Here is a 27,433-nt window from a genome sequence, read left to right on the forward strand (position 1 = left end):
CGTTCACGTGCCAAACTTTCAAATTTGATTAATCATTCATAACCCTTTTCTTCATTTTCTCAATTGAAATGACTTCATTTGTCATTTCCAGTTATTCGATAAAGTCTTGGATCATAATTGTTTGGTTTTGACTTTATTAAGGCCGTGGCTCGGTTTTGGAATTTTTTTTGAAAAAAACCAAAATTTGTGAAAAAAATTAATAAATAGAAAACTCTAATGGTGAAAATTTACGTTTTGTTCTGTTTTAACCGACTACGAGTTTACGTTTGACGATTCATAACCCGGCCCCTGTTGCCACTCAAAAAAAAATTTTATTTCCATTATTAAATATACTTTCTTTTCGCTTCTTGTCATTTCTACTTGGAACGCACGATTTTTGAGTTCCAACAGGAAGTCTACAAATAAGAGCATAGGGGAAAGTGCTAAACGCACTGAGGAAAATTTCGGGACCATAGAGATCGCATTTGCTTTGCGATAAAAGAGTTAGATCTTCGGGGGGAGCGAACTTTTAGTCGATATGTGAAATTATTGTCGATCACCAAATTTCCCTTTGTTCATCACTTTTCCTATTTTTTGTACCATTTTTATTTCCGAGTTGTCACAATCTCGGCAGATGCCGGATTTTACCTAATACTAGTGCCAAGCATTTAGGCTCGGACGCTCCTACCTACTTAAAAACTGAAAGGATGCTGGTGTGTTGGCCGGTGGTAGTTCAATGGGAGAATCCGTCGAGAACTCCCCGCAATATCGAGCACGTATATAGAATGGTGTACTTCTGCATAGTTTGAACCAGACTGTGCGAAAGTCCCAGGACATCAAGGCAAGCCTTGAGGGATTTAGGTACAATAACTGCAGCTGACCATATTACGGGAACTACAACCACCCGCTCGAGACGCCAAATTTCTTTGATTTCCCGAGCCAGTGGTTCATAGTTCACCTTCTTCTCCACGTATTTCCGCTCGATGTTGCTGTTATGGGGGATAGCAACATCAATAATATTGTATACGCGGAGCGACCCGTCTTGTAAGTCAGGTTTGTTATGTAGAATATGGCGATCAGTCAGAACTTGCCGGTCGCAATACTGCTTGCGTAAATCAAGTACTGCTTGCGGCTCGTATCGGTAAACCGGACATGTTCCCGTGATCAGCCTATGCTTGTATGCAAGGTCTTGATGGATAACTTTACATACAGCATTATGCCTGCTGATATAGTTACGTCATCACATTATCTTGGTGGGCGAGCGATGAGTCCTGCCATCCAATTATGCAGACAAATAAATATGCCCATGTGCAATCAGTCCATAAAAAAAATAAATATAAGATTATTATCTCTATGTTTAGGATACGAACTTGTTGTTAAGAAAATAGATATAAGATCGCTCTTTTACATTCCCAATTTTTGAAGAAAATATGTGAAATAATATATAAGAATGAAAAGAATGTTTAATATAAATAAGATGTTAGATATTGCCTTCTGTTTGTGTAAATTGATAGACCAGTAGCTTATTTTATTATGTATATATATTTCGGGAGCAACTTACTCCTTTCATCAGTACAAAGCTACTGAAAACAATTGCGATTCTACGGTTCTATTTATACTAAAAAAGTAGTCGCCACAGATTGTGGCGAAACAGCTGCAAAAGGGAGAGCAATGCTCCTTCGACTATGTGCGCTGCCACTGATGACCTTATGGACGACTTTTGTTTCCGAACACAATTTACCGCTTCCTTGATGTGCTCATTAAATCTCGTCGTTATCAGGCGTTTCGTTTGTCCTATGTATATTTTATTGCAGTCGCTGCACCTTATTCGGTAAATCCCGCTTTTTTCGTCCGCTACCAAGGGATCCTTGACGTTTCCCAGTAAACTCCGCAAGGTGGACGATTGACTCGAACCTACGATTTCCGAATGCCTAATCCTGCGCTTCCAAGAATCAGATGTCATCCGAAGATCTACAAGGAAGGAGATGAGCTGCGAGAAATCATTGCGGACTCGAACTCATCGAACTCAGCTGTTTATGGCGCGTCGAACTTCCTCTTAGGTAACATCCGCAAAATTCATGCCACGCGTCTTGACATGGCGAGTGCCTTCGGCGGTGATCCACTCAGCATGGTCAGCATGCTGGGGGGGGGGGGGGGGGGGGGGGGGTAACCCTCAAAGTCCACCCCAATACTGTTTCGCTTCTGTTACCGAAAACTGCACTGTCTGGACGCTCTATTGGGATTCGTTGAGAGATCTGCAAAATTCCACTGGTTCCTCACGTATGTGTTCTGGACACTTCTGGAGTGAATTTCCCCATACCGTCGTAACCGATAGCATATGACAAAACAGTTTCTGCTTTAGTGTGTCCAGAATTTCAACTATACGTGTCTCACTGGGGATGGCATAGTTTCTGTAAAGCCCCTGAACTTTATTTCTCACCCGTCTGCTAGTATTGTCCTGCATTAGTGAGTCCCGCCGCCTCCTATCCCATCGACTCTCGGGCACCAGATTCCGCGATGACTTCAAGTCAAACACGCTTCCTAATGATGGCGGGATTGTATTGCTGCCCAGTAACGTGCGCGAATCGCGGGAAACGACGAATCTCTGGTGCTACAAGGGGCGGTAAGATGTTGTGCCCACCCTCGCCGTTATTTCGGAGAACGAGCGGATGATGAGATTCATTTCTTCTGTCCATTTCATCCGCTGCCTAAGAGAACCTGCTGAAGTAGTCGCTACAGATTGTGGCGAAACAGCCGCAAAAGGGAGAGTAATGCTTCTGGTTCTGGCGCCTAGACATCGAACCGATTCACGAATAGCGGTTTCGACACCGTACTGTCCATTACGGGCGCCCGACCCAGTCACCAAGTCAGACGACTCCCGCCGGTTATCCGTACCGGGCTTGCACTTACAATAGCAGATGCAAACTGATAACACACCAGCAAGAAAAAACTCAAAACACCTTTTTCGAACTTTACCTCTCAGATGCGCTAATGGTCATAAAAAGTTTGTAAAAGTAATTTGTATCAGTTTCTAGCGGTGCCTAATACTTTTGACCAAGACTGTATATTAGTCAAAAAAGTTTTAAATCAAAAAATATATGTATATGTAATATATAAGCGCCATAATGTCCTGTGAGGAAGAAATTTTGTGAATATCACTCTGAACACAGTGGTGTCCAGAATAGTAATGTAAAAAAATTTACATTACCTACAACTTATTGTTAGATCCTTCATGCATTCAATAAATAATACACGAACAGAAATAAATTTCAACGGATAGGAAATAGATTCGCGATGTTAAACCTTTCACGATTAGCATTCAAATGTCCAATTCCTCACAATGTCCAGCTAAAAGGTGATCGTCATTGATCACAAATTGTTTTGTTCGATTCAGACGATATCTGGAAATAAACCACTCGATATGAATCAAAATCTTTTTTAAATAGTTCAACATATTTATTGAAATAGTGTTGATGTTTCCGTTTCTTTTTAGAATAAATTTCACTTCGTCTCCACTTTATCTACAGTTTTCTTTTTTAAACAGTTGATTAGTATTAATATGTATATAATAATAATAAAAGTAAAATGAAGTTTCCTCTTATCTTATTAAATACTTTTAAAAATAACTCTCATAGAGATTCGCTCTAGTTGCAAGTTAATAAATCTTTTGTTTTATGTAATCGATTTAAGTGAATGAGTTTAAGTTTCACTTGTTTTCATGAGGAATGTGAACTTTTAATATATGCACTGTATTGTTAGTATGCGATTTGAAAATGTGTTTTTTGATTTTTTGACAGAATATTTAATTTATTATATGCGTCGAGTAAAATTTTACTTGAGATTTGGTTATATGAATTAAAATTCCCCTTCTGGTTGTTTTCCGGTATAAGCCTTGCATGAGGAGCAACTGAGTGAACCTTATTCGCTGAGAATTATGGTGAAATGAATAAAGCTAGCATTGGGTGTTCAGCAATGTTTTGAGGTTTGTAGAAGGATCTGTAATTTTACATTTATATATTTCGTTAAAATGAGGCAAGTCATGACCATAATTTTCTCTATATTTTTAGTAAGGCAAAAATAGGTTTCTTCTGTGTTTGGGTGTTTTTACGTTTTTGATTTGTTATTTTACTGAAAATCTTCTATTGATTCCCTAAACTATGTAAGTGCATTCACTTCATTGTTATGATTTTAGTTCACTATTTATAGTTAAATAAATACATTTGTTTGGCAAATGTAGTGACGAATGCATATCTCGCTAAAGCGATCTGTTTAATGTTCTTTTTAAATGGATATATTTGCTTCTCTAAATATCTTATGATTAGGATGATAAAATCTGAAGGACGAATTACATTGTAAATTTCTGGACATATCGTTTTAGAAATAATTGGGCGAGTTTATTAGTGGCGATCACATTGAAGCGGAATTTAGCAGCTGTGGAGGGTAATTCGCGCGATAAATTATTACGTAGATTTTAAAAATATTCCATTGAAAGTACGGCTGAACAAAGATAGTCAACATAAAATTGTCGTATGTAATTTTATCGAATCAAAAATATTATAAAAGTACTGAAAGTGTTGGCATTTGCGACTATATATTTTTTTTTGTTCATTCGTGTAAGGAACTGGAAAAATGGATCTATATATATAATAAATCCCACAAAATCACAATGCAAGGTTCTACGCTTGCTTCTATGTAATAGTCAAATGAATTGCTTATCGAGGTAGGGATAATTCCATTCTACGAGTAATAAGGAACCTTTATCACGTTCTTCATTTCCTTATCGCAAACTTCTAGAGAAGCATCTTCGGATTCATATTTACCATGTACCCTAATGATAAGTGGGGAAGTATAAGATTGGAGCCAAATGGTGAAAGGCAAAGTCAATGATTTGATGATTTTGTAGGAGATATATTATACTTACAGCACTATACCAGCCCATATAATCTCAACAGGATATGATTCGAGGAAGAATTGAAAAACAAATAGGTTCCGAAATATTATGTATGGTGCCTTTAAAACTAATAAATAACACCAATCAGCTCAAGGATACAAAACATTATCCAAAAGATAAGTACTAAGCCGATAGATTCATTCTTGGCAAAATAGAGGGTATACATCTGGAGCTGTGACGCTGCACCGAGTCTTATATTAGAGGAATTTGCTTCGTTAATAGAGAAACTATCTTTTGATTCAAGCCATTACAACAACTGGTAGAATGAAAAATATGGTCATGTTTCAACTCCGCCAAATATGCAAGAGGAGAAGGGACCAATCACTATAGACTAAATGGCCGTGTAACTTAGGTGTATCAAGGAGAAAGTGGGCCTTCTAAAAATGTTCGTTATTAACATATAGCATCATAATCCTACTAAAACGGTGACCTCCTTTTGAGATGGGGATTAAGAATTCACTCAGAGCATTCGTTGTTAGTCGTGAAAGGCTATCATCATCAACGATGGCAACCAACTTAGGTATTTTTGACGCGCTATGGCTCATTCAAAGGTAAATGGTAATCATATAAATAATATTTTACAAAGGAGAAAATTAGGACCGGTAGAAGACTTCACGTTCGTTAGCGATAGAACTCTAATGGCATGTAAGGGAGAAATGTAGGCAACGCAATCTTCAGGCCAAAAGAATAGCGCTAAGCTGGGTCGTCACAGAAATGTTAAATGATATACTCCTGAAGGACACATCTGCAGTTTACGAAAACTCTGAAGCAACATGAGGAAATTCTGGATGCCTCGAAGAAATTCATTGGAAATGGCTCCTCGGGACTGGATCGAATTTAAAATAAGGCTTTGTAAGCGGCAATTAGGGAAATATGGAAAATCGAGCAGATAATATAAAATTGACTGTTTCTATGTGGGTCTTTCAACTGTCAACGTAGTGAATTGATGACCGAAGTCAAATACTGCAAAATGATTTCCTTAATGTAAAGAAATAGTTCATTTCCGCCAAGTGGAATCAAATAATCAAAGCCTAGGTTGGGCTACAAGAAGTGTTCCAGACAATTGGCCCCATCTTACAGGGTTTCATCCCAGATCCCTTACTGTTAATAGCTATGTACGAGGGAGTATTAATTCTACACTTCACTTACAATGTGAGTGGTTTGATTTTAGTAATTACGAGTCTCACATCATTGCCGGGCAGAAGTCATCGGTAGATTTTGATTATTTCTAACTACATATTAAGGAAACGACAGTCTGACACAAAAGTTTTAAAAACTTGGAAATTTGCTCAAAAATCAGTATTTCAAGCACGACAGAAAAGGTAGGTGAGAACAATGTCACCCAAATTGAAGTTTGGTCAAACTGAATTCATTCTGGGCTACTGTAATGAAGGTGGCACAATCCAACTGCATTTCAGTGTATTGTTATTATATACGAAAGGTTTGGCTGTAATGTTATGAAGCCAGTTCTTGTAAGATTTTAGAATGTAGTATGCAGAATTTAACACCCTTTTGAAAAATAAAGTGCTTCAGATAGACTCACTGTTGGTGCTATCGAGTTCAATATCGCGGTTTAGATGCAGTTAGTGCAGCAAGACTCTGAGCTCAGCTTGTTGTTTGGCCATTAAGCTTCCAAGATATTCCAGTATTATTTCAGCTTATAGTGCTGCAATCACACTGATGTTTCAGTCAACCCTTCTCCGAAATCTTAACAGTTATCCATCCCCTTTTTTCGAAGCAACAGCTTTGCAAATTAGTCAAATTGGGAAACTGTAAAGCTTCTTTGGATTACGATTGTGCGATGAAATCAAATTTGTTTTTATGTGGAGGAGCAGCCTGCATCCGCATGTAACGCTACCCCCCGATGGGATTGTGTGCATGGTAAAAATCTCTAAGACTTGTTCAAAATGAAATGTTAACAAGAAATCGAATAAAGATGCATTTTCATCGTTCTATTTTATATTTTATTCAGTGTACGTTAAAGTGATTCAAAAATTTCGTCTACCATTAAAAAAAAAACCTTAATAGAGAATCAAAACCTTACCACCGTTTCCAATGTAGCAATGCAATGACAGACTTGTGCCCATTTAAACCTGGACGACCCTGTCTTCCGACTACACTTTAACACCTTATTCGTGAACTTTACAATTCACTTGAAAACTATTATAATATCATTTTCGGAAAGCACTAATCGATACCTTTCATTTGATATCCAACATGACTATATCCGATGAAAAAATTTTACATCTCCCATATGTTCACCAAATTTCGTTCTGATCAGTTTAGCTGTTTTGGAGAAAAGTGCGTGTGACAGACAGACAAACAGTGAATCGATTTTAATAAGGTTTTGATTTACACAGAACTTTAAAAACGCCAACTGCGGCGAGGGCGGCAACAGTTTAGATCGCCAAATTCGTAAAAGTAAGAAGAAAAGAAATTGGGAAAGGGGAAACATAAGTATCAAGAATGCTTTCTTGAAAACCTAACGCTTTTTCCAAACACGAATTTTTCCCATTTCAGAGCGATCAAGGAGCTCAATAGGTCAATCCTGTGCCAGTTTCCAATCCGGTTTGGATGGATTGCTGGGAACTGGGTGATGAATGCTGTTGAGAAAGGTTCAATCTTGGCTCAACACTTGAGAGACGTTTTTCAACTAAACTTACAGTTAACGCAGGAACAATTACCGCTTTCGATTTCCCAAGATATATTCGAACTAATTCCTTTCAAAGTTTCCAAAGTTGCTAGATTTGTGCAAGACCATATTGATCCTAAGAAGGTTCCTGGTGTCGACCTTATTACGAGTGAAGAACTGCTAAGATCTACCACTATCCAATTGACACACAAATTTAATGGTGTTTTTCCTTTTGATTACTTTCCAAATTCCTGGACATTATCGCAAATAACGATGATTCTAAAAGAAGGTAAAGATAAAAAACTTATCATGTCCTATAGATCGATAAGCCTGCTCCCTTCTAAGGGATAGAAAATCCCAGTTCTTGGGCATTTTCTATCTAGTGCAACCTGCCCAGTCCAGCCCGTTTCCATCTCGACCAGAGCAGCGGGGCATATTGGACAGATTGTTACTCGAGCAATTTTTCAGAAAAAAGTTGACAGATTTCGGGGGCGCCTAAAGTGCCTTCGAAGGGAAACGTCAAACATCGTTCCTATGTTAGTATGAAACAATGGAATGAATTCCACCAAAAAACACATCAGAGTTTAGAGTTAGGAAACAGAAAAGAAGAAAAAAGTCAAGAAGGAATGGTACTTAGCAAAATTGCGGTTGTAAGGAACTGATAGACGTGGTCAAGTCTTTGATTGAACTTCAGTGCTGCACAGGACACATTTTAGATTTTGCACGAGCAGGTTGTACCCTTTTTCGTTTTATTCTAAAGCGAATTAGGGGTGGATACCCCGTCAACACATGACATATAAACTTTTGAAACTCGCGGCCCATGACAAGACGTATCCGTAGGTGTTTGAATTATACGTTTGATTTTTGTTTAATTTTTTTTTAAAATAGCAGACTTTGGAAATTGGTGGAAGCTCCCCATACATTTGAAGTATTGAGATTGATACCTTGATCTTTTGAAGTCACTAGTGCCAATTTGGACAAGCTGTGAACTGTGGGTCCAATTACGGAGCTGAAAGAGTAGGGTTGTGTTTTCCGTGTCTATCTTGCATCATTGATGTCGAATGTTCTGTTATCATTGATTTTAAATTTTAGTTGACAAAGTCCAACGAAGCCCAGTGTCTAATGAAATGAAAATCAAGTACCTCATTTATAGCTAGAGGAATGCATTCCTTCTTTTCCTTAACTTGATAGTAGCCCCCAGCTTCTGGAGAATCGGAGTTCACTTGTTGTTGCATTAGCTGAGTGACGTTCTTAAAGAAGCCTACTTGTACTTTTTTTTCAAATAAACCTTTAAAAATGAGGGAATTGGAGAAAATATCACCCTGCGCAGGTAATACATGAAGAACTAGGTTTTGAAAAAATGGCTGATAATTTTTCGTCTTGACTTTTCTAACTCCTCTGTGGAAGAAGTTTAAGTATCGACTTCCACGCAATTTCTTCTCTCATGACGAGCGTACCCGGAGCAACGAGATGGAAAGGCTGACACTCAACCAACTGAATCATTGCGCCGGTGTCACTCTGATTGTAGCAAAATAGTTCGGATTTACGGCCTAAAACTGCTCCTCAGATAGCGTTATAAGCTTCAACGTCACTATTACGTGAGCAAATAGAATTGTGTGTGAAAATATAGCGTTCTCCCAGGTAAAGAGTAAATTAATTCACTCCTACATAATTACTGCTTCTAGATAAGAATATGGTTGTCCCCCTGACATATCCATCAGATCTTAAAGATCCAAGAAAGAATAGCAAAAATCAGATTGGGTGGGCTGTCAAAATGAAATCCTATGAAACGATCTCATATCTATATTGGAAATGTTAAGTGAGAATAGAGCTGAAGTTTTACACATCCAAGGGGAATAATGCCAGAGTGCGTGTTGAAAACCGTAACATTTTTACTCAGTGGCCTGACTAAGATTAGACTGTATCTAGATTAATTAGCAGTGGATGCAGCAAATTAATGTGAAGAAACTACTGAAAGTTTCTATTGTGATTCTAAGGGCGATATCAGACAGCCATGGATCGTTGACGATGTCGAAAGTTGTGATTCAAACGATCTTCAAATATTGTGAGGCGGTTCAGATCTTAATTCCAGAAACCATTGGGGGGGAGGCGCATGAGCAGAGCATGGATATGGGTATGTGTTAAATAACAGTTTTCTTCGAAATCGGTTTTGTAAAGCAAAAATTACCTGCATAGCTGCTTGATGAATATCAAATCTTATTTGAGGTTGACAATAGGCATAGGCATCTAAGGGATTGGCTCAGGTGCGATTATAGCCCTAACAAAAGTTAATGCCTTTGGAGAGTGGATGACGGCTCTGAATCCAAAAATATTGATTTTAGCGTACCGTCTAATTGAAGATTCGTCATCACATGCATGGTCCTTTTAGATTTTCTGATGAATAAGGATAGCCAGAAGAACAAATCCATCCGATGTGACTGCGGCATATTGAAAAACCTCAGTGAATTATACAGAATGTTAACGACGGCGGACTAACTCTCAAAAGAGTAAACAAACGAATCAGTTTGAAAAAATTTTCCTTTATTGGCTAGTAACAGAAGAGGGCGCCCTGATGAAAGGGACAGTGATTCTTGAAATAAGTAATTTGTGATTTCTGGTAAAAAGAAGAATAGATCGTCGAACATGATGTTTCCACAATAATTTGCCCAGTAATGCGTTTATAATTACTGATTGGACAAGCGTTTTATTTCCGCCAAATAGTTGTTGACAAGAACAACGAGATGGACACCAATTGAACCAAAGTCAATCGAAGGAAGGAGAACTATCTACAGTTAGATCTTTAAGGTAGGTTCGCAAGAAAGAGAAAAGCCTGGGCTTAATTTTAGGAATTAAAAATCCTGTAAACAGCTTCAGCCATTTCAGATAAAAACGGATCGGCAGCAGCAGTTGGTTAAAAACGGATTTGAAAAATCGCGGAAAGATAGTATCGTCAACGAGTGATCTCCGCTTAAAATTTGCTAAAATATTCTAACATTACGGGACATACTACACATAATACCGTCATGTTAAGTTTAAGTGAGTATTTTGTACAAGGCATAGTTCCCACCCGAAACTATTTTCCAATACATACGAGTACATGATGGATTTCTCCGTCACCGATAAGCAATTCTTTGTCGAATGTTTATTAGATTTCTTTAAGAAACATACGGTATCGCGTAAGTATCACTCATAAGCTTCGCTAACTAAATGCTTGTTTTTCTTACTCCTACAGGGTTTACGTCGCTTTTCGATTTCCTACACTAATCACGTTCTTTCAAATACTAGAGCTATTTTGATTTCCACTACTAACGGCTACATATAAACAATAATACCAAATTCTGAGCTTGTCTGATATAACGGTAACGATTTTTCTCAAGTCTATATAATATCTGTCGAGTTTACTCGGAACAAAATGGACTTTTCATTAGTTTTGTGCCGAAATGACTTAATCTTCTCAGTAGCGATAATTAGAAAGCCAATGGCATTCACAAGTCACCATAAATTATAATTGAAAATATTTTGAATATCAAAAACGTTCGATCCTGCTTCAGCGGAACGATGTGGGTTCTGATGCAACCCCTGGGCACAACCTCAATCGATCTTAACTAATTCAATTTTCTAGATCTCCGGCTAATATAAATGACTAAATTTCGACAAAGTTTAAAGCTATCCAATTGAAGTTTAAGTATCGACCGTTATTTCGCTAAAGGATTCACTTGTTAGATGCACCGTTGACATCTGTTAGCTACCGTGCAAGTTGACCGTCTCGACTAGTCCTCAACGGAGCTCGATTGTTTCGCATCAACTCCAGAGGGGTATTAACTTGCTGCAATTTCAGAAAAAGAATGGGATCGTCTCCGTTTGGTGATCTGCTTCCAAAATCTACGATTTAGGGAGGGTTTATCCTGTCAACGAAATCACATGGAGAGAGGTAATATTGGTGAGTGCAAAGAAAGTACCTACATTATCTTTTCGGGGCGAAAGCACTTTGCGCTCTGCGATGTTGCTTGTACGTGAGCTGCTCAGAGATTGGTTGGAGTTGTTTTTCGCTGCGTCCTCAGAATTGCGACGTGTTAGGAAATTGAAACTGGGAAGGAACCGATTTTAAGATAACAGAGATTAGGCGAATGACTTTGAACCAACTTACAAGCGACTTGTCCTGGTGTCTGCAGTCGTACTCTTGTACTGGTTGGGTGGATTAATCTGAGTTACTGATCCCGTCAAAGAAGTACTCCTCACTGTTGGACTGGTCATCGGAGGATGGCTGGCTGGAGAGCCACTCTTCAATTGAGACATGCAGTATATCTTCTCGCGTCTCGCTAAGATTTCCAGGTCGCTCAGCCGGTCCTGGTCGTTGGTACTGGCTATGCTGCTGTCGTCGTGCGTTCCGCTTGCGTCGGTTCGATCCGCATATGCAAAACTGTTCCATGTACTTTGACTTTGTTGATGGTGTTGTTGCTGGATTTTTCGGTTTAATGTTGGAGTGTCCATTTTTGAATTTCGCTGTTGTGAGTACGAGATTACGGTCTCCTTTGGTTGAACACGATTGGCTGATCGCGTTAATAAATCCCTTCCGGTCAGACGATGGAACCTGGAGAGGTCGTGTCTGCAAATGAAAAATATTTAGTCATTACGGCTTTTGAAAGCTATGGTAAGAGTGAAAAGACTACCCTAGAATTGTTGTAAGATCGGGCCCAGGATCGTAGCTTATTAAATCTTCGTCGCCCATGATGTCGTGGTTCAAGGCTAGCCGCATTTCTAGGCGTGGACTTAAACCCGAAACACCGCCGGAAGCTCTCTGAGATGGACTTTGTGATGGAGTTGTTGATGTTGTTGTTGAGGTTGAAGTTAACGTTGGACTTGATGTTGTGGTGCTGACTTCGACGGAGCCGTTTTTGCTGTTGTTTGATTGTCTGCAGGCTTTGTCGATGAGTTCGGTATTCTCCCCAGATGCTTGTGATTCTTCGCCAGCCTTTGTTGTCATTATTTTCGATGCAGTGTTGCACGTTCTGGGGTTGTTGTCGGCTTCGATTTTTCTGCTTTCTGGCTGCTCGTCGGCCGAAAAGCTTTTGTCAGCAGTATGTCCAGACTCTCCATTTTCTTTCGACTGTTGGAAAAGTACAGGCTTATTGTGTCATTAGGAACCGGAATTTATCAACAGTATTTCGTATCGAACCCTGAAATATTTTACCTGATCGATTGAGATTGATGTCGTCGTGTTTGTGCTTTGAGTTTCTTGCGGTTGCAAGGTTTTCAGGTAGCTTTGGGTTAGAAGTAGACGCCGCGGAGGTGGGGGCGGTGGTGAAAATTTCGCTCTTCGAACAATATGCACTGTAGGGATCGGAACGGCTGAATGACGGTTCAAGTTGGCATTCGGCGACTCGCTCGATTCCACTGAATTTACGGCCGTAGTCGGAAGAATTGTTGTCTTCATGGTCATAGTTGTTGTTATTGATACCGCCGGTGGAATGTTTACTTCCGTCAGCATTACATCGGACGACATTCTTTCGTTTAAGTTTTGTCTCGCCGATGATGGCAGTGTATTTGGGAGGGATGCTACCACGGTCGTTATACCTCTTGAAAATCCACTTAAATCGTAGCCATTTGCCGACGTTTCCCCCTACCAATTTTTTGGAATAGAATTCAACTAATCAATTCTGGAAATAAGCTCTACGGGAGGTTTGTGTTCTATCTATAGATGAACTGGGTTTTTGCGTTATTGTCTATGAATTTTATTGCGATAAAATTTGATTGTCTTCAGTCTTGAAAATTCTTAAGGAAAATTTAGATAGTGCCATTTGTCAACTTCACTACTTTCACTATAACGTTCTAAAATGAGATAAGAAAAAAAGAAAGGAAAAGAAAATGCAAATGGGCATGGATTGATGATTTGAATGGTTTGAATTGGAAAAGTTGCAGATGATGAATATAACAATTTTTGGTGTACATTTATTTAATTGTTGGCAATGAAATGTTTGAATGTTCTGTGAAACATGCAACTATGAAACCTACCTTTTTCACTAAGCTTTCTTCCTCTTGCTGTGTCCTCTCTTCCTCACTTTCGCTTTCCTCTTCAAAAAGAGGTTCTAAACGGCGCCTATTGTAAATGTTGAATCATGAATTTCTACATATTATGATTCTACGACTCTATTCTACCAAAACTAAAATTATGAATCATGAAAACTAACGATTTTTGGGGGACCTATTCGCTACCTAATCAACTAAGTTTGGGATCTATGTTCGGTCGAGCTAACTAAGCACTGTACATTCAATATTTGTACCAACGGAAAGAAAAGTTATAGCGAAGTTCCGAATCTTACTAACTGGGAAGAAGGTGTGGAATACATTCCACACTTTTGCACATTTTCCTAATGTGACATGTTGAGTTGACATGGGGATTAGAGAGAACCCTAACTCTCCATAAAACGTAAAGTATACATAATTCTCAAAGTGAAAATTGAAGGATTTTTTTTGACCGAGGAAGGAGTTGGACTTAGAACTCCACATACTTGCCGATTATTCAAAAACAAGTCGGGAAACCGGAAGCTGGATGCTTCAGGTACGAAAGGTTTTGTGTATTTCTTAGTACGTAGCACGTAATATTATATATCCATACATTATGTGAGAGTATTCACTCATGCTCGACATTACAGCCTACACCACTGCAAAATTGGTGCGTGTTGCTAGGATGAACTTAAGGGGGGTTTTGCAGCGAATTATTAAACATTATAGTAATCTACTATTAGGAAGGTATTTCGGAGCCAAGGCACCATATAGGGGCAGCCTCCTGATTTTTTCAGATTTTTCGGTTGGATAGTTTCTGAGAATGGCTCCTTACAGAAATGAACAATTTCAACTCCTTGCACTCCCCACCTTTCAGAGAAATGTCAAAACTAAGACCGGCTTTGAAAAGTACTAATCGAGACCTTCAATTTGATACCCCACATGACAATATTTGATAAAAAAAAATTTTACGCCCTCTTTTGCATGTATGGGGACTCCACCAATGCAAAAGACGATGAAGGATAAAGTACAGGCAAGGTGAGTTACCCTTCACCCAGCTTGGCGCAGAAATAGTTAAGCTGTCCGAGTTTATCAAGGACAAGCACAACGTGCACCAAGCCATTAAGAATATCGTTAGGTCTATTAGAGTCCTCTATAATAGACCGCAGATGGAGGGAAGAATAATAAGGATACGGCGAACCCCGCTGTGCCAACAGTATCACAAGCAACCCAAGTGACGCAGCGAAATAGAATAGTACGTGAAAAAGAGGGCGATCTTATAAATAATCAGCAGGCGCCTAAAAGAAAAAAAGGTGGACAGGACATTCTGAAAACCAGAACCAACAGCTCAGAAGGAGGAAAGCGTACAACGAATGTAGGAAACTCGACCAGCGTTGCGAAGCTCAAGATGAACGAAAACGATGGATGGACTAAAGCCACCAACAAAAAAGCGAAACGAAAAGCCCAAGTGCGAACTCGTCCAGATGCGAGTGTTATCTCCAGTAAGGGCAATCTGTCCAACGCGGAGATACTCAAAAAGGTCAAAGCCGATCCCGACTTAAAAGATCTGAGCGAAAATGTGAACAGAATCCGAAGAGCCCAGAAAGGAGATCTCATGTTCGAGCTGGGAAGATCCAGCGTGGGCAAAGTTGATGACTTTCGCACTCAAGTGAAAAACTCACTTGGGGAGAATGCCGAAGTGCGTGCCCAAAAGCATGAGATCTATATACAATGTAAAGATCTCCATGAAGTCACATCGAAAGGCGAAATTTGTACTGCTCTGAAGGAGCAATTCAAGTTGAAAAAACTTACAGAGGAGCCTGTTCTGGGTCTACGAAAAGCCTATGATGACACCCAAACGGCCTCAATACGAGTATCAGCGGAGATGTTGTTAGCTGCCGGGAGGGTTCGGATTGGATGGGTTGTCTGCCGTTTAAGAGAACAAAGTTCACTAAAGAGGTGCTTTAAATGCCTCATGTTTGGACACTTCGCGAAGGCATGCAGCAGCAGCATTGATCGATCCAATCGATGCGGGGGGTGTGGTATGGTGTGGGGAGAAAGGCCATATTGCTAGAGAGTGCAATAGGGGTTCCAAATGCCTATGCCTATGTGCGAAGTAAAGGAGGGACAGGAAAACCGGCACATATTGCGGGAAGTGGCAAATGTCCGGAATTTAGGAAGGCGCTCACTAAAATGAGAAAATGAGGTTTACTCAAATAAACCTGAATTATTGCAGGGTCGCTCAGGATTTGCTTGATCAGACCACGTTAGAATCTGAGATGGAAATCGCCATCATAAGTGAACCGTACAGAAACCGCCACGGTGGCATACGGGTCGCAGATTCGACTGTTGGAGTGGCAATATTGGCTTGCGGTCGACAGGCCATACAATGTACTGCAAATCAGACAGCCAGTGGCTTTGTGTGGGCGAGAATAAGTGGTGTATATGTATACAGCTGCTACGCCCCACTAAGTTTGACACTATCTGAGTTCGAGCAAATGCTTGATAATCTTGTTCACGACGCAAGGGGACGAAGTCCAAAGGTGATTGCTGGTGATTTCAATGCTTGGGCCCCAGAGTGGGGTAGCAGAGAATCAAATGCGAGGGGGCGCAGTTTATTAGAAGCTTTTGCGCTGATGGACATGGTTTTGGCTAACGAAGGTGCTGTAAATACCTTTCAGAAAGGGGGTCAGGCTCGGTTGTAGACCTGACCTTTGTCAGCCCTGTGCTGGCACGTGGTATGTCCTGGTGCGTCAGCAAACGCTACACCCATAGCGATCACCAGGCAATCTTCTTTGAGACATGTGTGAGCCACTGGGCAAAGAGCTATCAAGCCCGAAACTGAAGAAGATTTCCGGCTGGCCTGCAAAATCTTTGGATGAGCAGACCTTCATAGAGGTTTGGTTAGATGAATCTGATGAAGCAGGTGCCTCTATGGAAAGAGCCGTCCATCTGGCTCAATGCATCGCAAAAGCATGTGACGCGTCCATGCCTAGGAGGTGCTCCTTCCCGTGGGGGAGAGCTTATAGAATCGTGATGGGACGATTCAGAGGTCGTTCCTCTCCGCAGATCACGTGTCCCACCCTCTTGCTGAAAATCAGCCAGGGGTTATTCCCCCAGCAAGAGGAGAGCACCGACATATTCCAACCACCGCTGAATGTGACGGCAATTCCTCCATTCACCAGAGACGAACTGCTGGAGATCTGCGGTAGACTAGGAGACAATAAAGCACCGGGTCTGGACGGAGTACCGAAAGGCCCTTAAGCTTGCCGTGAAATCGAGGTCAGACATGTTCGCTGAATTGTTCGAAGCGTGCATGTCGGAGGGAATATTTCCAGCAGTATGGAAGCGGCAGAATTTGGTGCTCCTGCCTAAGCTTGGTAAACCTCCAGGTGAACCATCCTCATACCGATCCATATGTCTTTTGGACACGGTGGGGAAAATGGTAGTGCGGGTAAAGTAATAGATTACTCTCGGTTATTGAGAGCTAAGGTGGCCTTTCAGATCGGCAGTATGGGTTCCGTAAAGCCGAATCAACCATTGATGCCATTAAATTAGTTACTGGTTTCGCCGAAGATACAATCCACGGAAAGGGTAGTGCCAGCAAATATTGCGTGGTAGTAACCTTGGACGTGCAAAATGCATTCAATTCGGCCAATTGGTATCTAATACGAAAATCCCTAGCGAAGGTTGGTATTCCCGCCCATCTCGTCGCAATTGTCGGTAGTTATTTAACTGAAAGGAGGCTCAGGTATGAAACTGATGACGGACCGCAGGAGTATGTCGTTTCCGCGGGTGTCCCGCAGGGCTCCGTATTAGGCCCACTACTGTGGAACATCATGTACAACGATGTACTTAATTTTCCCCTTCTGGAGGAAGCCACAGTGGTGGGTTACGCTGACGACATAGCACTGGTTGTTGTCGCAAAGCATCTCGAAGATGCTGAGTTATACTTAAGCGAGGCAATCAGTGCTATTACATGTTGGCTAGAGAGCTCAGGTCTGACACTGGTGGAGGAAAAAACAGAAGCGGTCCTCATGAGGAAGCGCCGGAAGAAAAGCTACGCCTGTATAAGAATTGGGAATCATATCGTCACTTCCAAACCGACCATCAAATACTTGGGGGAGGTGATAGACTCCTGTCAGTTCAGCTATAAGCAACACGCGCAGTATGTTTGCGATAGATTGTCCACTGCTAGTATGACCCTGGCGAGGATGATGCCGAAAGTGAGAGGGCCACGGCATACCTCTAGGCTGCTTATAGCCAGGGTGGTGGCCTAAATCATGCTCTATGCGACCCTAGTTTGAAGGGAGGCATTGCAGATATCAGTTAACACTAATAAACTGAGTGCAGTATGCAGGAGGACAGCCTTGATGTTATGCTCTGCCTTCAGGACTGCAGCATTTGTCATCTCTAGAATGATGCCAATTGACATCCTGGCAGATGAGATGGCGAATATATACAATGCGAAGCCAATCTCTTCCTTATTACAGACGAAGAACGCTGAGAAGGAGGGATGCATAAATAGATGGCAAGAGCGGTGGGAACGCTCGGGAAAGGGTCGGTGGACTTACGGTCTTATTCCTGCCATCAAGGAGTGGTTGGAGAGAAGACACGGTAAGATTAATTATAATCTCAACCAGTTTCTCACGGGGCATGGAGGATATCGGCAATACCTTCACAGGTTTAAATTGGAGACCTCATCCGACTGTCCAAATTGCGATGGAGTCCCAGAGGACCCAGAGAATGTAACCTTCCACTGCCCGAGATTTGTGGAAGAAAGGAGGAAACTAGAGGACACTCTAGGAGAGGTGCTGGTACCAGAAAATCTGGTGTCGAAAATACTAGCACATCAAGAAAATTGGGATGCGGTCAACTCCATGATCGCATCTATTAAAACCAAATTGCAAAAAGCAGAGGAGAGGAGAAAAGTGCGGTCGCGTGCGCCTCATATAGAAGAAAGGTGACTAAGCTAGAATGAGTTGACTCCGCCCCCTTTGTGGTGGTTCCGCGGCGCAGGGAGGGAGTCGGAGGTGGTTTTAGTGGGTAAAAATCCCACACGCTGGTGTGTCCAGACCAGTGTCTTTTGAAGATTTCCACCTCCTGACAAAAAAAACAGACAGACAGACAGTAAACCGATTTTAATAAGGTTTTGTGTTTACACAAAACCTTAAAAAGATCCTCTCAATGACTAGTCAAAACTGCTACGAAATAAGCAAGTAATTTTGGTTTAAATTCTAACTATGCATGTATTTCCGACATCGAAGAACCTTCGAGTAGACAGAAAAGTAGTTCTCTTGTCCATTGTTCAATGAATCTTACACACCAACATAAGGTTGAATTCTATTGGTTGACACGACACGACGAGACAATTAATATGTTATGTGTTTCTTATGACTGAGATATTTCAGAGAAGAAAATATTGTTGTATCTGCCCTGGAACGTGGGAGATAGTGGGATGTCATGTTATATAAACCTAATAAAAATGCATCTTACTTGAACTGTTATATGCAGCGTATAGAGAAAATCTGGGCTCGGGTTGCAAATTATGCGGAAAAACGGGGCCTGAGGTGAAAATTATGTTTGCCTGGGGTGAAAATAATGCGAACCCCCAATATTCCTCGTTAGGCCTGAATTCAAGTTTTATGTCACAAATTTTCTCAATGTGTCTGTGTCAACGGCTATATAGCAGATAGGATCTGATTAAACATAACTGGCAGAGCCGTAGAGAGAAAATCTGAGCTCGAGGTGGAAATGGTGCGAGCCCTTTTATTCAACTTGAAATATTTCGTTGTATATTTCTATTGAGGACCGTCCAATAAACTCTACGCCTGACTATTTCAAAAAACCTACACGGTACACCTCTTGTCTTCGACATTATCCACGGCTGGATAATACTGCCTCTGTTTTGTTATAAGCGTTCTGGAGGAGGTGCTTAATTTACCATAAATACAGTTTCATTCCATACATACAGTATCCCACAAAAAATTAGAATAACTGCAAAATTTGGTAATTGAACTTTCTTTCTTATGCGATCCAGCAGGATTAATTGAGAATAAAACAGTTCTTTTTCCCAAATATATTTTAGAATAGAATATATGTCTATAAAGTCAATATTTGCTGCTAGTACACTCAATATTTTGTAATTATTCCTTTACTACGTTAAAATTTGATTGTTTTAGGTAAACTGCTTACACCCTTTCTTAAGGTTTCTTGCATTCAACTGTCGTTTCCCAATATCCTTGATATTTTGAATGACGCAACCCGCCATCGGGTGTTCGCCCTTCCTGCGACCTCTCTACTGCCACTTTTGAACAACACGTCCACGGGTGTGTGGCCCCAACTGCGACCACGTTTTTCATTAGTTATTGAATTGATATGAATTGTTGAAAACTTGGTGTTTTTAATTTACTATTCTCATATAGTAGCAGATGGAAGACATTGACTCGGAATAGTCTTAACTGTTATAATTTTAATTTTGAGATAGTAGCATTTCCAAAATTTGGACAACAGCGAATTTAGTACTTTTCACTACTGTTCACTTCTTAGTGGAGTATAGGGTTTCTACACAGAAAAAAAGACATCCACGACGTCTGGGATTCAAATCCAGAGTGCCGAGATTCACAGGCGGTACATCGATTGGAACAATCGAGAGGTTTCTGAATATTATAAATTTTTGCCTTAACTAGTTTCTATTCTTATGTGTAAAAATAAACATGAATGTCAACACCCAGAAGGAGAGGAAGGGAGGAAACTTCAGGGGCCGAGGTAGAAGAAAGAATGATTGAGGCTGTGATCCGTCGTGAATTTTCCCCCCTCGATCGCGGCACTCGGGTCCGGAGACTGACGGCTCCACGCGCGCAAGCGAGCATTTCTTTTTTATTTTCCAGGGTAGCTCGCGTTCTGCGATATAGACACGTACATTTTGTATAATGACATGTGAGGGATCGTAGCGCTCAAAGGGCCCCACATCCGCGAGCCTGGCTAGCACAGAAGCGTCGACCGAGCGCTCCGATGGACTTTAATATTTGCGGGCGGACCTTCACGGTAAATTTCGTTAACTTTTTAGATTTTTGGGGCAGCTCTTCCCTCTGGGTCTAGCCACTCAGGATGGTCGTATGACCACCCTAATCTAGGAAAGTTTACTAAACAGGCCACAGGCAGAAACAACGATTCCTAGTTATATAAATATCAATGTCCTCGATATTCTGCCAGACAGACAATCTTAACTTTGGCCTCACACCATTTAACCCTCCCTGCTGAAGGTTTTCTAGGCCTTCAGAACGACTTAAGAGGAAACGATCTAGTATGATCTTAATCCATATTCTCCCGATAGAATTGCATTAGTTGCATATATAGAGCAGAGGTTGTAATCTACCCAGCTTATGAAAAACCGAGGAATAGCGAGGAGAAGACCTCCAGAAACTGAAGGCGATAATGCGAGACACAAAAGGTCCGGTGGATCCATAGGTGGTTGCCTATGTCAAGGTGTGGGCAGCGAAACTACATACCGCGGTGAATTACCACCTGACGCAACTCCTTATGGCTCACGGCAGATGTCACAGAAGCTTTTGGCCCAGACTTACATTTGAGGTGTTTGCAAACTTTCCCTTATGCGGTAATACACCCGAAGACCCGGACCGTGCACTAGTCTATTGTTCAAAGTTCTAGGTGGGGATGAGGATTACTTAATTAGGGAAATGCTTAAATTTGGGGAGCTGGCGGTAAACCTTTCAATTAAGGTAATCTAATACAAGTCGTAGAGGAAGGTGTGTGGGCGTGAAGGCTTTGAACAAAGCTGTAATTAACAATGGTCTCTTGGGGAGTTTTATTAGATCAGGATTGCTCATGTAATGTCAAGAAGAGATACTGTACTGTATATGTAATAACAGAGAAAATATCTACATCCCCTTTCACATCTGTGGCATGCAGTAGATGTGGATATTTACTAATCTGCAAATATGAGTTTATACGTAGTATTTTTGATTAAATATAAAAATAGGACCGATGCTTGTCACCACTGGGAACTTGAATATGTATACCTTCGTGTCTTCTTCAATTGTGCTACTCAGTCCATTGATGTAAATGAGTCGACTCATCACAGACGGAGTGACTCGACTCAGAACCGTCAAAGACATCGAACCATTTCAACTGATGCGACAAACATAAGCATAAATTTAACGGCACAATGACCACACTACACATTCGACTCAGCGCGATGGGATTCAACTCAATTGATGAGGCGATATTGCATGGCTCCTTCATGTGGTATACTGTGTGACTGCGTTTCTTGTGCCGCGCAGGTTTGTATATCGAAATATAATAATTACTTTAAGGCTTTGTGTAAAAACAATTATAAGCTGAATTGTGGTATGAACAAAATGTTCGGAAATTTCAATAAGGAATGAAGCAACTAGATAGCAAAAAATTTGACACTTTTGGGTTTTCATTTTAAATTAAATCTCAAAACGCAAAGTGCTTTCAATATACATATATGCATGCTCTTATCGGAAGCGAGACTAGTTCCAAGTCCAGGTAAAGGAGCAAGGTTGGAGACAACGTACTTTGTACTATCCTCTGTAAAACAAAAGTCGAATGTTGAGATCAGGAAAGGGATAAATAAAGCAAAGTTGGAGAAACTCCACTATGCTAAATCCTATCTGATCTGTCTTGGTGAGAGGTCTTTAAAAACCAGAAGTATTATCAATTTTGAAAGAGTGTTGTGAGATGCAAAACTTTGGAGCAATGCTAGGGCATTCCGGCAGGACGGGCCTCAGTCCTGTGCAGAAAGAGGCAAGGGTTCCTGGCGCATGGACGCCATCAGGACGTAAGTAAATTAATCGTAGCAAATCAACATTTCTGCATGCTAAATATAGTCACACTCACTAGAAAGACCGAAGAAGTACCAAGAGCCTTTCGAAAAGTGAGCATGTATATTTGCGCTCTACCAGAAACCCGATGACCTGGTGCCAAAAACGGCAACATAGATCGCGAACGCGATAAAAGTTGCTATAAACTTTTCTACTTTGGAAGCTCACACATGATGATATTAAAGAGGACGAGGGGTTTGATAACTAGCTGATGAAGTTCATATCTCACTCGGGATGGCGACAGAGACCTGAATAACACAAAACCTTAAAAACACGCTGCGTTCATCTGAGTTCATTTCATATGACGACGACGTCACACGTGCCTTGAATTCACGTGGAATACACGGTTTTGACATTCTTTTACTTCGTTGGTAGTAGTTGGATTGCCTTCAAACTTTCCAGAATTATTACCACTTGATGAAATTTTCAACTTCTAGGATGAATTGTAGGGGTGATTTTCGTGTGCATTGGGCGCATATTTGGATTCCTCATTCTCGTGTGTTTCACCCAAAGTACTAATCGAGCTCTTTCATTTGACCATATTCTGTGGAAAAACATTTGCACTCCGGCATATATGGGAAACCCCATATATGCAACAGGCGGGTTTCATCAATAAGCATTGACATTATGGACACGTCAATCCATTTTTAATTGGAGCAGTTCTGATACTGAAGAAACTGGCAAGTTGCCTGTGAAACACGAAGTACATGTCTTTTAATACAAGAATATTCTCAAGGGCAGGGGAAATTTCAACGAATTTTTTGTTATTTCGAAATACGACAAGTACCCATCTGCTTATCTGTACACATCAGAGACGCTAAACAAGGAGAAGGCATAATCTTTGTCAAATCGTATTGGTAAGAGAGAGATGGGTGAGCTTTTGCTATCAGGTACTACGGCGTGCTTACCTATATAGCAAAAAGTTGTTTCACGTATTCACTTATTCATAAGCAAAAACTTGCCAATCTCACCAATACATTGGCAAGTCCGGGCGGTATGCCAAACACAGCTGATCGGATTTTCGGTACATCTCGCTCATGCTCAACGGCAAAACAATTTGAAATCGTGTGTACTCGCACTGATTTCCCCCCTTGAGGGGCGAGGGGGAGTGAGGTAGCTGTCTAGTATCTAACTGTGGTTAAGACTATGCAAATTGATGATAAGACGTCATTTGGAAGCGTGAGTGTGGGTAGGTGAGATGAGCGAGCGGAGCTGAGAGAGCAGTAGAACCACTATATAGAGAATGGAAATCAGCTGATCGCATGTTCTATTGTCATTTGTAAAACTAAAAATGCTCGATAGTCTAATGGAAATTGTAACTAACTACCAACTCCAAACTAGTCGCTAAAGATCGTCGTTTCTAGCTCCAATTGGAATCTAATCTGAGTGGGTCCAGAGCACAAAAATCCAACCAACAGATTTGAAAATTTTACTATGTACCTCTAAATCGGAAGGCCACCGCAGGATATGCCACATACAATTCATTTGTACTTACCGTGGTAAAAGGCCTCTGATGGTACTGGCCGTCATTGGTGGGGCCATCAAAAGCTCATCCATCATCAATTCCGTGTCATCATCCCCATTTAATGAGGAGCTGGACTTCGTTGGTGACTATGGGAAAAAGTTTCAATTAGAGTTTAGAAATACTTTTAGAGTAGTTACCGATTGGGTGTGATCGGAGTTTTGCATGTTCATGTCGTCATTTTCACCACCACTGGTCGGAGTGCCCCACACCTCTTCACCGGACGTTGCTCCTGAGGTACATTCATCCATTTGCTCGTCTTCACCAATATGATCTTCCTCGTTCTCTTGGTCCTGATGCCATCTACCCAAGTACTTATCGATAAAAGCGCGAGACTCTTCGAAAAATGACATTTTTTCGGCAACATAGGATCCAGCTCGCGCTGTCCAGTTTCTGAGTGAGGCGTTGTTGTTGGCGTTAGTGAAAACCTCTCTGGTAATGACTTCAATGTCATCATCATCGTCCTCTTCCTCATCTCCTTGATCGTCAACATCCTCGTCATCACCATCTTCGGACGCCACCTTTTCTAGACTGGAGAGTGTTCCGTAGCGTCGTAGACTTGTATTTAACGCTTTATAAGGTGGTTCTTCGTCTTGGGGTGACTCGTCCGGTGAATCCTCTGTGATGGTATCAGTAGTATTTTGATGCGGTATGTGATTAATAGTTACTTTAGCCGTTGTTGAAGTTGTTGTTGTGTTATCCCAAATGCAAGTTGAGGTTTTGGAGAGGACTGCATCAGGGGTGGGTGGCACTACTGATATTGAAGGAACGAAGCCTTCGGAATTCACTAGTTTGGCAGCTGGTGTTAATTGAGCCAAACCAATTAGCACCAAAGAAATATCTTCTTCAGCCGTTTTAGGAGACGGGATCTGTCCGTCATGCTCTTCTCTTTGATCTCCATTCTGATTTTTAGTTCGTTGCTGTTTGTCCACCCCATTCTTGCAAATACATTTGCAATTCTTGTGGATATCGTTGGTATCCTTCATAAGGGTGTTCAGAGATATTTTAGAAACATCGTCCAAAAGTCTACAAGTTTCCTGATGAAGTTCGTCTGCTTTTACCGTTGAGTTCTCGAAGTCTTCGGGGTTACATTTGCAGTTGCAAGGGATGAATTTGTGAGGTGGCGATACTCTGCTTGGTTTCGTACTTATTGTCTTCGGTGATGGTGTGGATGTGACGGTTGTAAGGGACGTTGTCGATGTAGCCGTTGTTTTACTTTTGTGTGTGACAGAATCGCTGGATTGGCTGATTAATATCTTGGACGGGGTAATCGTGGTCGAAGCTGTTGTCGACAGAGTATCTGAGTTAGATTTGACTTCGTCTAGGAAAGCCATGCTCATCTGTATTGAACTGGCAAAACTAGCAATACCATTAGTGTTGTTTGCGTTCGCTAAGGAACTCAGTTGACAACAACGATTCGGTGAAGCTTGGCTATGTTGAACTTTAAGCGAATTACAAAGTAATGTTGGTGATTGCGATGATTTTTTCTTGCAGTTTTTGTGGCAATGCCGGCAAACTGATAGCTTATCAGCTGCATTTGCTATAGGACTTGAGCGAACTGTTATCTGGATATTTTTTAATGAGGCGAAGCCCGTGGACGACAAAGGGTAGAGGAGAAAGAAAATTTGTAAATTGTCTAGCAGTTTATACTTATGGTGATTGCTTGTGCTATGATAACAATGAAGGACAAGTTAATTATAAGAAGCTGGGAATGATAGTTTCGTTTGGCAAATGAAATAATATTAGCCCAGAGTTTTTTTTTAGAAGATCTAAGGGAATAATTTAAGATTGATTACCTGACTATCGGACGTTGTGCTACGAGAAGGACTCTTGATTTCATCCTCGACGTCACTGATAAGATCTTCCTCCGTTCCACTTAGACGTCGTTTTACGGCAGATGGCTTGGGGCATCCGTTCTCCTTGGCCAAATTTAGCTCTTTCGTTCTTTTTTCCAGTTGTTCACGAGTCCAGAACGTTATTTTTTCCTCCTCCAAGGGCGGTTCGTCGAGTGTTTCTGCATCGCACTGTTCGTTGTTTAGTTCTTTCAGTTCGGCAGCGACCATTCTGGCTTGCTCTTGTTGCTTATCTAACTGTCCCTTCATCCAATTGGCCAAGTGTATTGCGCTTCCTTTCGGCGTTCCAGTTTTATTCAATATGCGACATTTCTCGTCGATTAACTGTTCTATTTGTTGGGACTCACTAATGGTTCGATTCTGCATGATAGAATGAATCGTTTGGAAAATTACAGCTTTGTAGTCAACTACAAGGTATTCGGTGCTACCAAAAATATATGTGGAAGTAAAGTTGAGTTATGGCGATAGAGACAGAGAAGAGTTGGCTGAAAGTCCGTATAAAGAACATAAGGTAGGCCTTCTTTTTTCAGAAGCTTCCTGATATTTTCCGCCTACTTTAGATTATTTGTACCCCAGAATAAAAGATTTAAGACCACCAATTCATCAAAATAATTTGATAAGTTTCTGCTAGAAAGTCTGTTGCTTTTTGATTCAGAACCTTCACATTCACTTTTTATGAAAGGGAAAATTTGCTTTACTAGTTTGGAGATTTTACTTAACTATGTGATGGTCTCATCATTTCTACCGCATGCATTGCAAAGAAACTCAACCTTCCGAAAAGAAAATTCGAAAATACAAAAATAAACTGTACAAAATAATGATGAATTCGATTTAGTGGTAATAATACAAAATTTAGGAGACTTCGATTAAAAACGCTTGTTTTTATTCAAGAAAATATTGGAATGCTGGAAGATTCAAAATTGTTTAGGTCGAAAAAGGAAACAATTCAAGAATTCAAAGCAATATCGAAATGCATTTCACGAGCCCATCACAAAAATGCGTTGAATTTGTTATTCAAAAAGCAACAACTCTCATTTTTCCGTCAAAACTAGTAAATTGACCCGCTTTTCCAGAGATTGACAAAATCAAAAAGGATAAATGAAAACTCACAAGCGTTTTTATTCAAAGTAATATTTATTCAATGCAACTCATGTTCTCGTTCATAATTGTTTTTTAATATTTTGTATTGTAACCATGTTTTTTGCAATTAAAATGGCACGTTTTGTTCGAAAGCAAGAAATTATTGAGTAAACGGTAGGCATTACATATTCCAGTGTACATATATACTTGAGCTAACTAATTCTTTCTTACGTTGACTATTTTTATGCCGGTAATTTATTCATGTTCATTTGAATGTAATTTCCATTTGAAATAAATCTCGTTTGGATTTATTTAACTGTTCTGTTTAGTTAGTGTATTTTACGTACTGTTTTTCCATATTATAGACTATAAGCAACTATGAGGAAAACGATAAAACCCGGATTTTGAATTGAAATCAAACATAATAAATTTGTACACTAAAATAAAATATGAAGATACACTACGTCTGCACGGATAAAGTAGGGGACATCTCATGTGCGAAGATGAATGCTCCTCATATGGAAACGATAAAGGGTAAAAACC

At 40.6% G+C, this 27,433-nt stretch overlaps 1 protein-coding gene across 3 annotated transcripts in view; it reads right to left on the reverse strand.

Annotated features, from left to right (window-relative positions):
* Window positions 1-3,425: 3,425 nt before the first annotated feature.
* The window catches only part of LOC119653504 (serine-rich adhesin for platelets), a 123,119-nt gene continuing 99,111 nt past the window's right edge, over window positions 3,426-27,433 (reverse strand). For all 3 annotated transcript variants that reach the window (XM_038058160.1, XM_038058161.1, XM_038058162.1), the window contains 9 exons: window positions 25,754-26,170; window positions 24,098-25,522; window positions 23,931-24,046; window positions 13,575-13,659; window positions 12,754-13,182; window positions 12,233-12,669; window positions 11,710-12,168; window positions 11,526-11,649; window positions 3,426-11,467 (listed from right to left, as the gene is read on the reverse strand). In XM_038058160.1, the coding sequence (XP_037914088.1) occupies window positions 11,381-11,467; window positions 11,526-11,649; window positions 11,710-12,168; window positions 12,233-12,669; window positions 12,754-13,182; window positions 13,575-13,659; window positions 23,931-24,046; window positions 24,098-25,522; window positions 25,754-26,170 (3,579 nt within the window). In that variant the 3' untranslated portion in view covers window positions 3,426-11,380. The remainder of the gene's footprint in view (window positions 11,468-11,525; window positions 11,650-11,709; window positions 12,169-12,232; window positions 12,670-12,753; window positions 13,183-13,574; window positions 13,660-23,930; window positions 24,047-24,097; window positions 25,523-25,753; window positions 26,171-27,433) is intronic.

Source organism: Hermetia illucens, chromosome 4 (genome assembly GCF_905115235.1).
Source record: "Hermetia illucens chromosome 4, iHerIll2.2.curated.20191125, whole genome shotgun sequence".
Taxonomy (NCBI): Eukaryota; Metazoa; Arthropoda; class Insecta; order Diptera; family Stratiomyidae; genus Hermetia; species Hermetia illucens.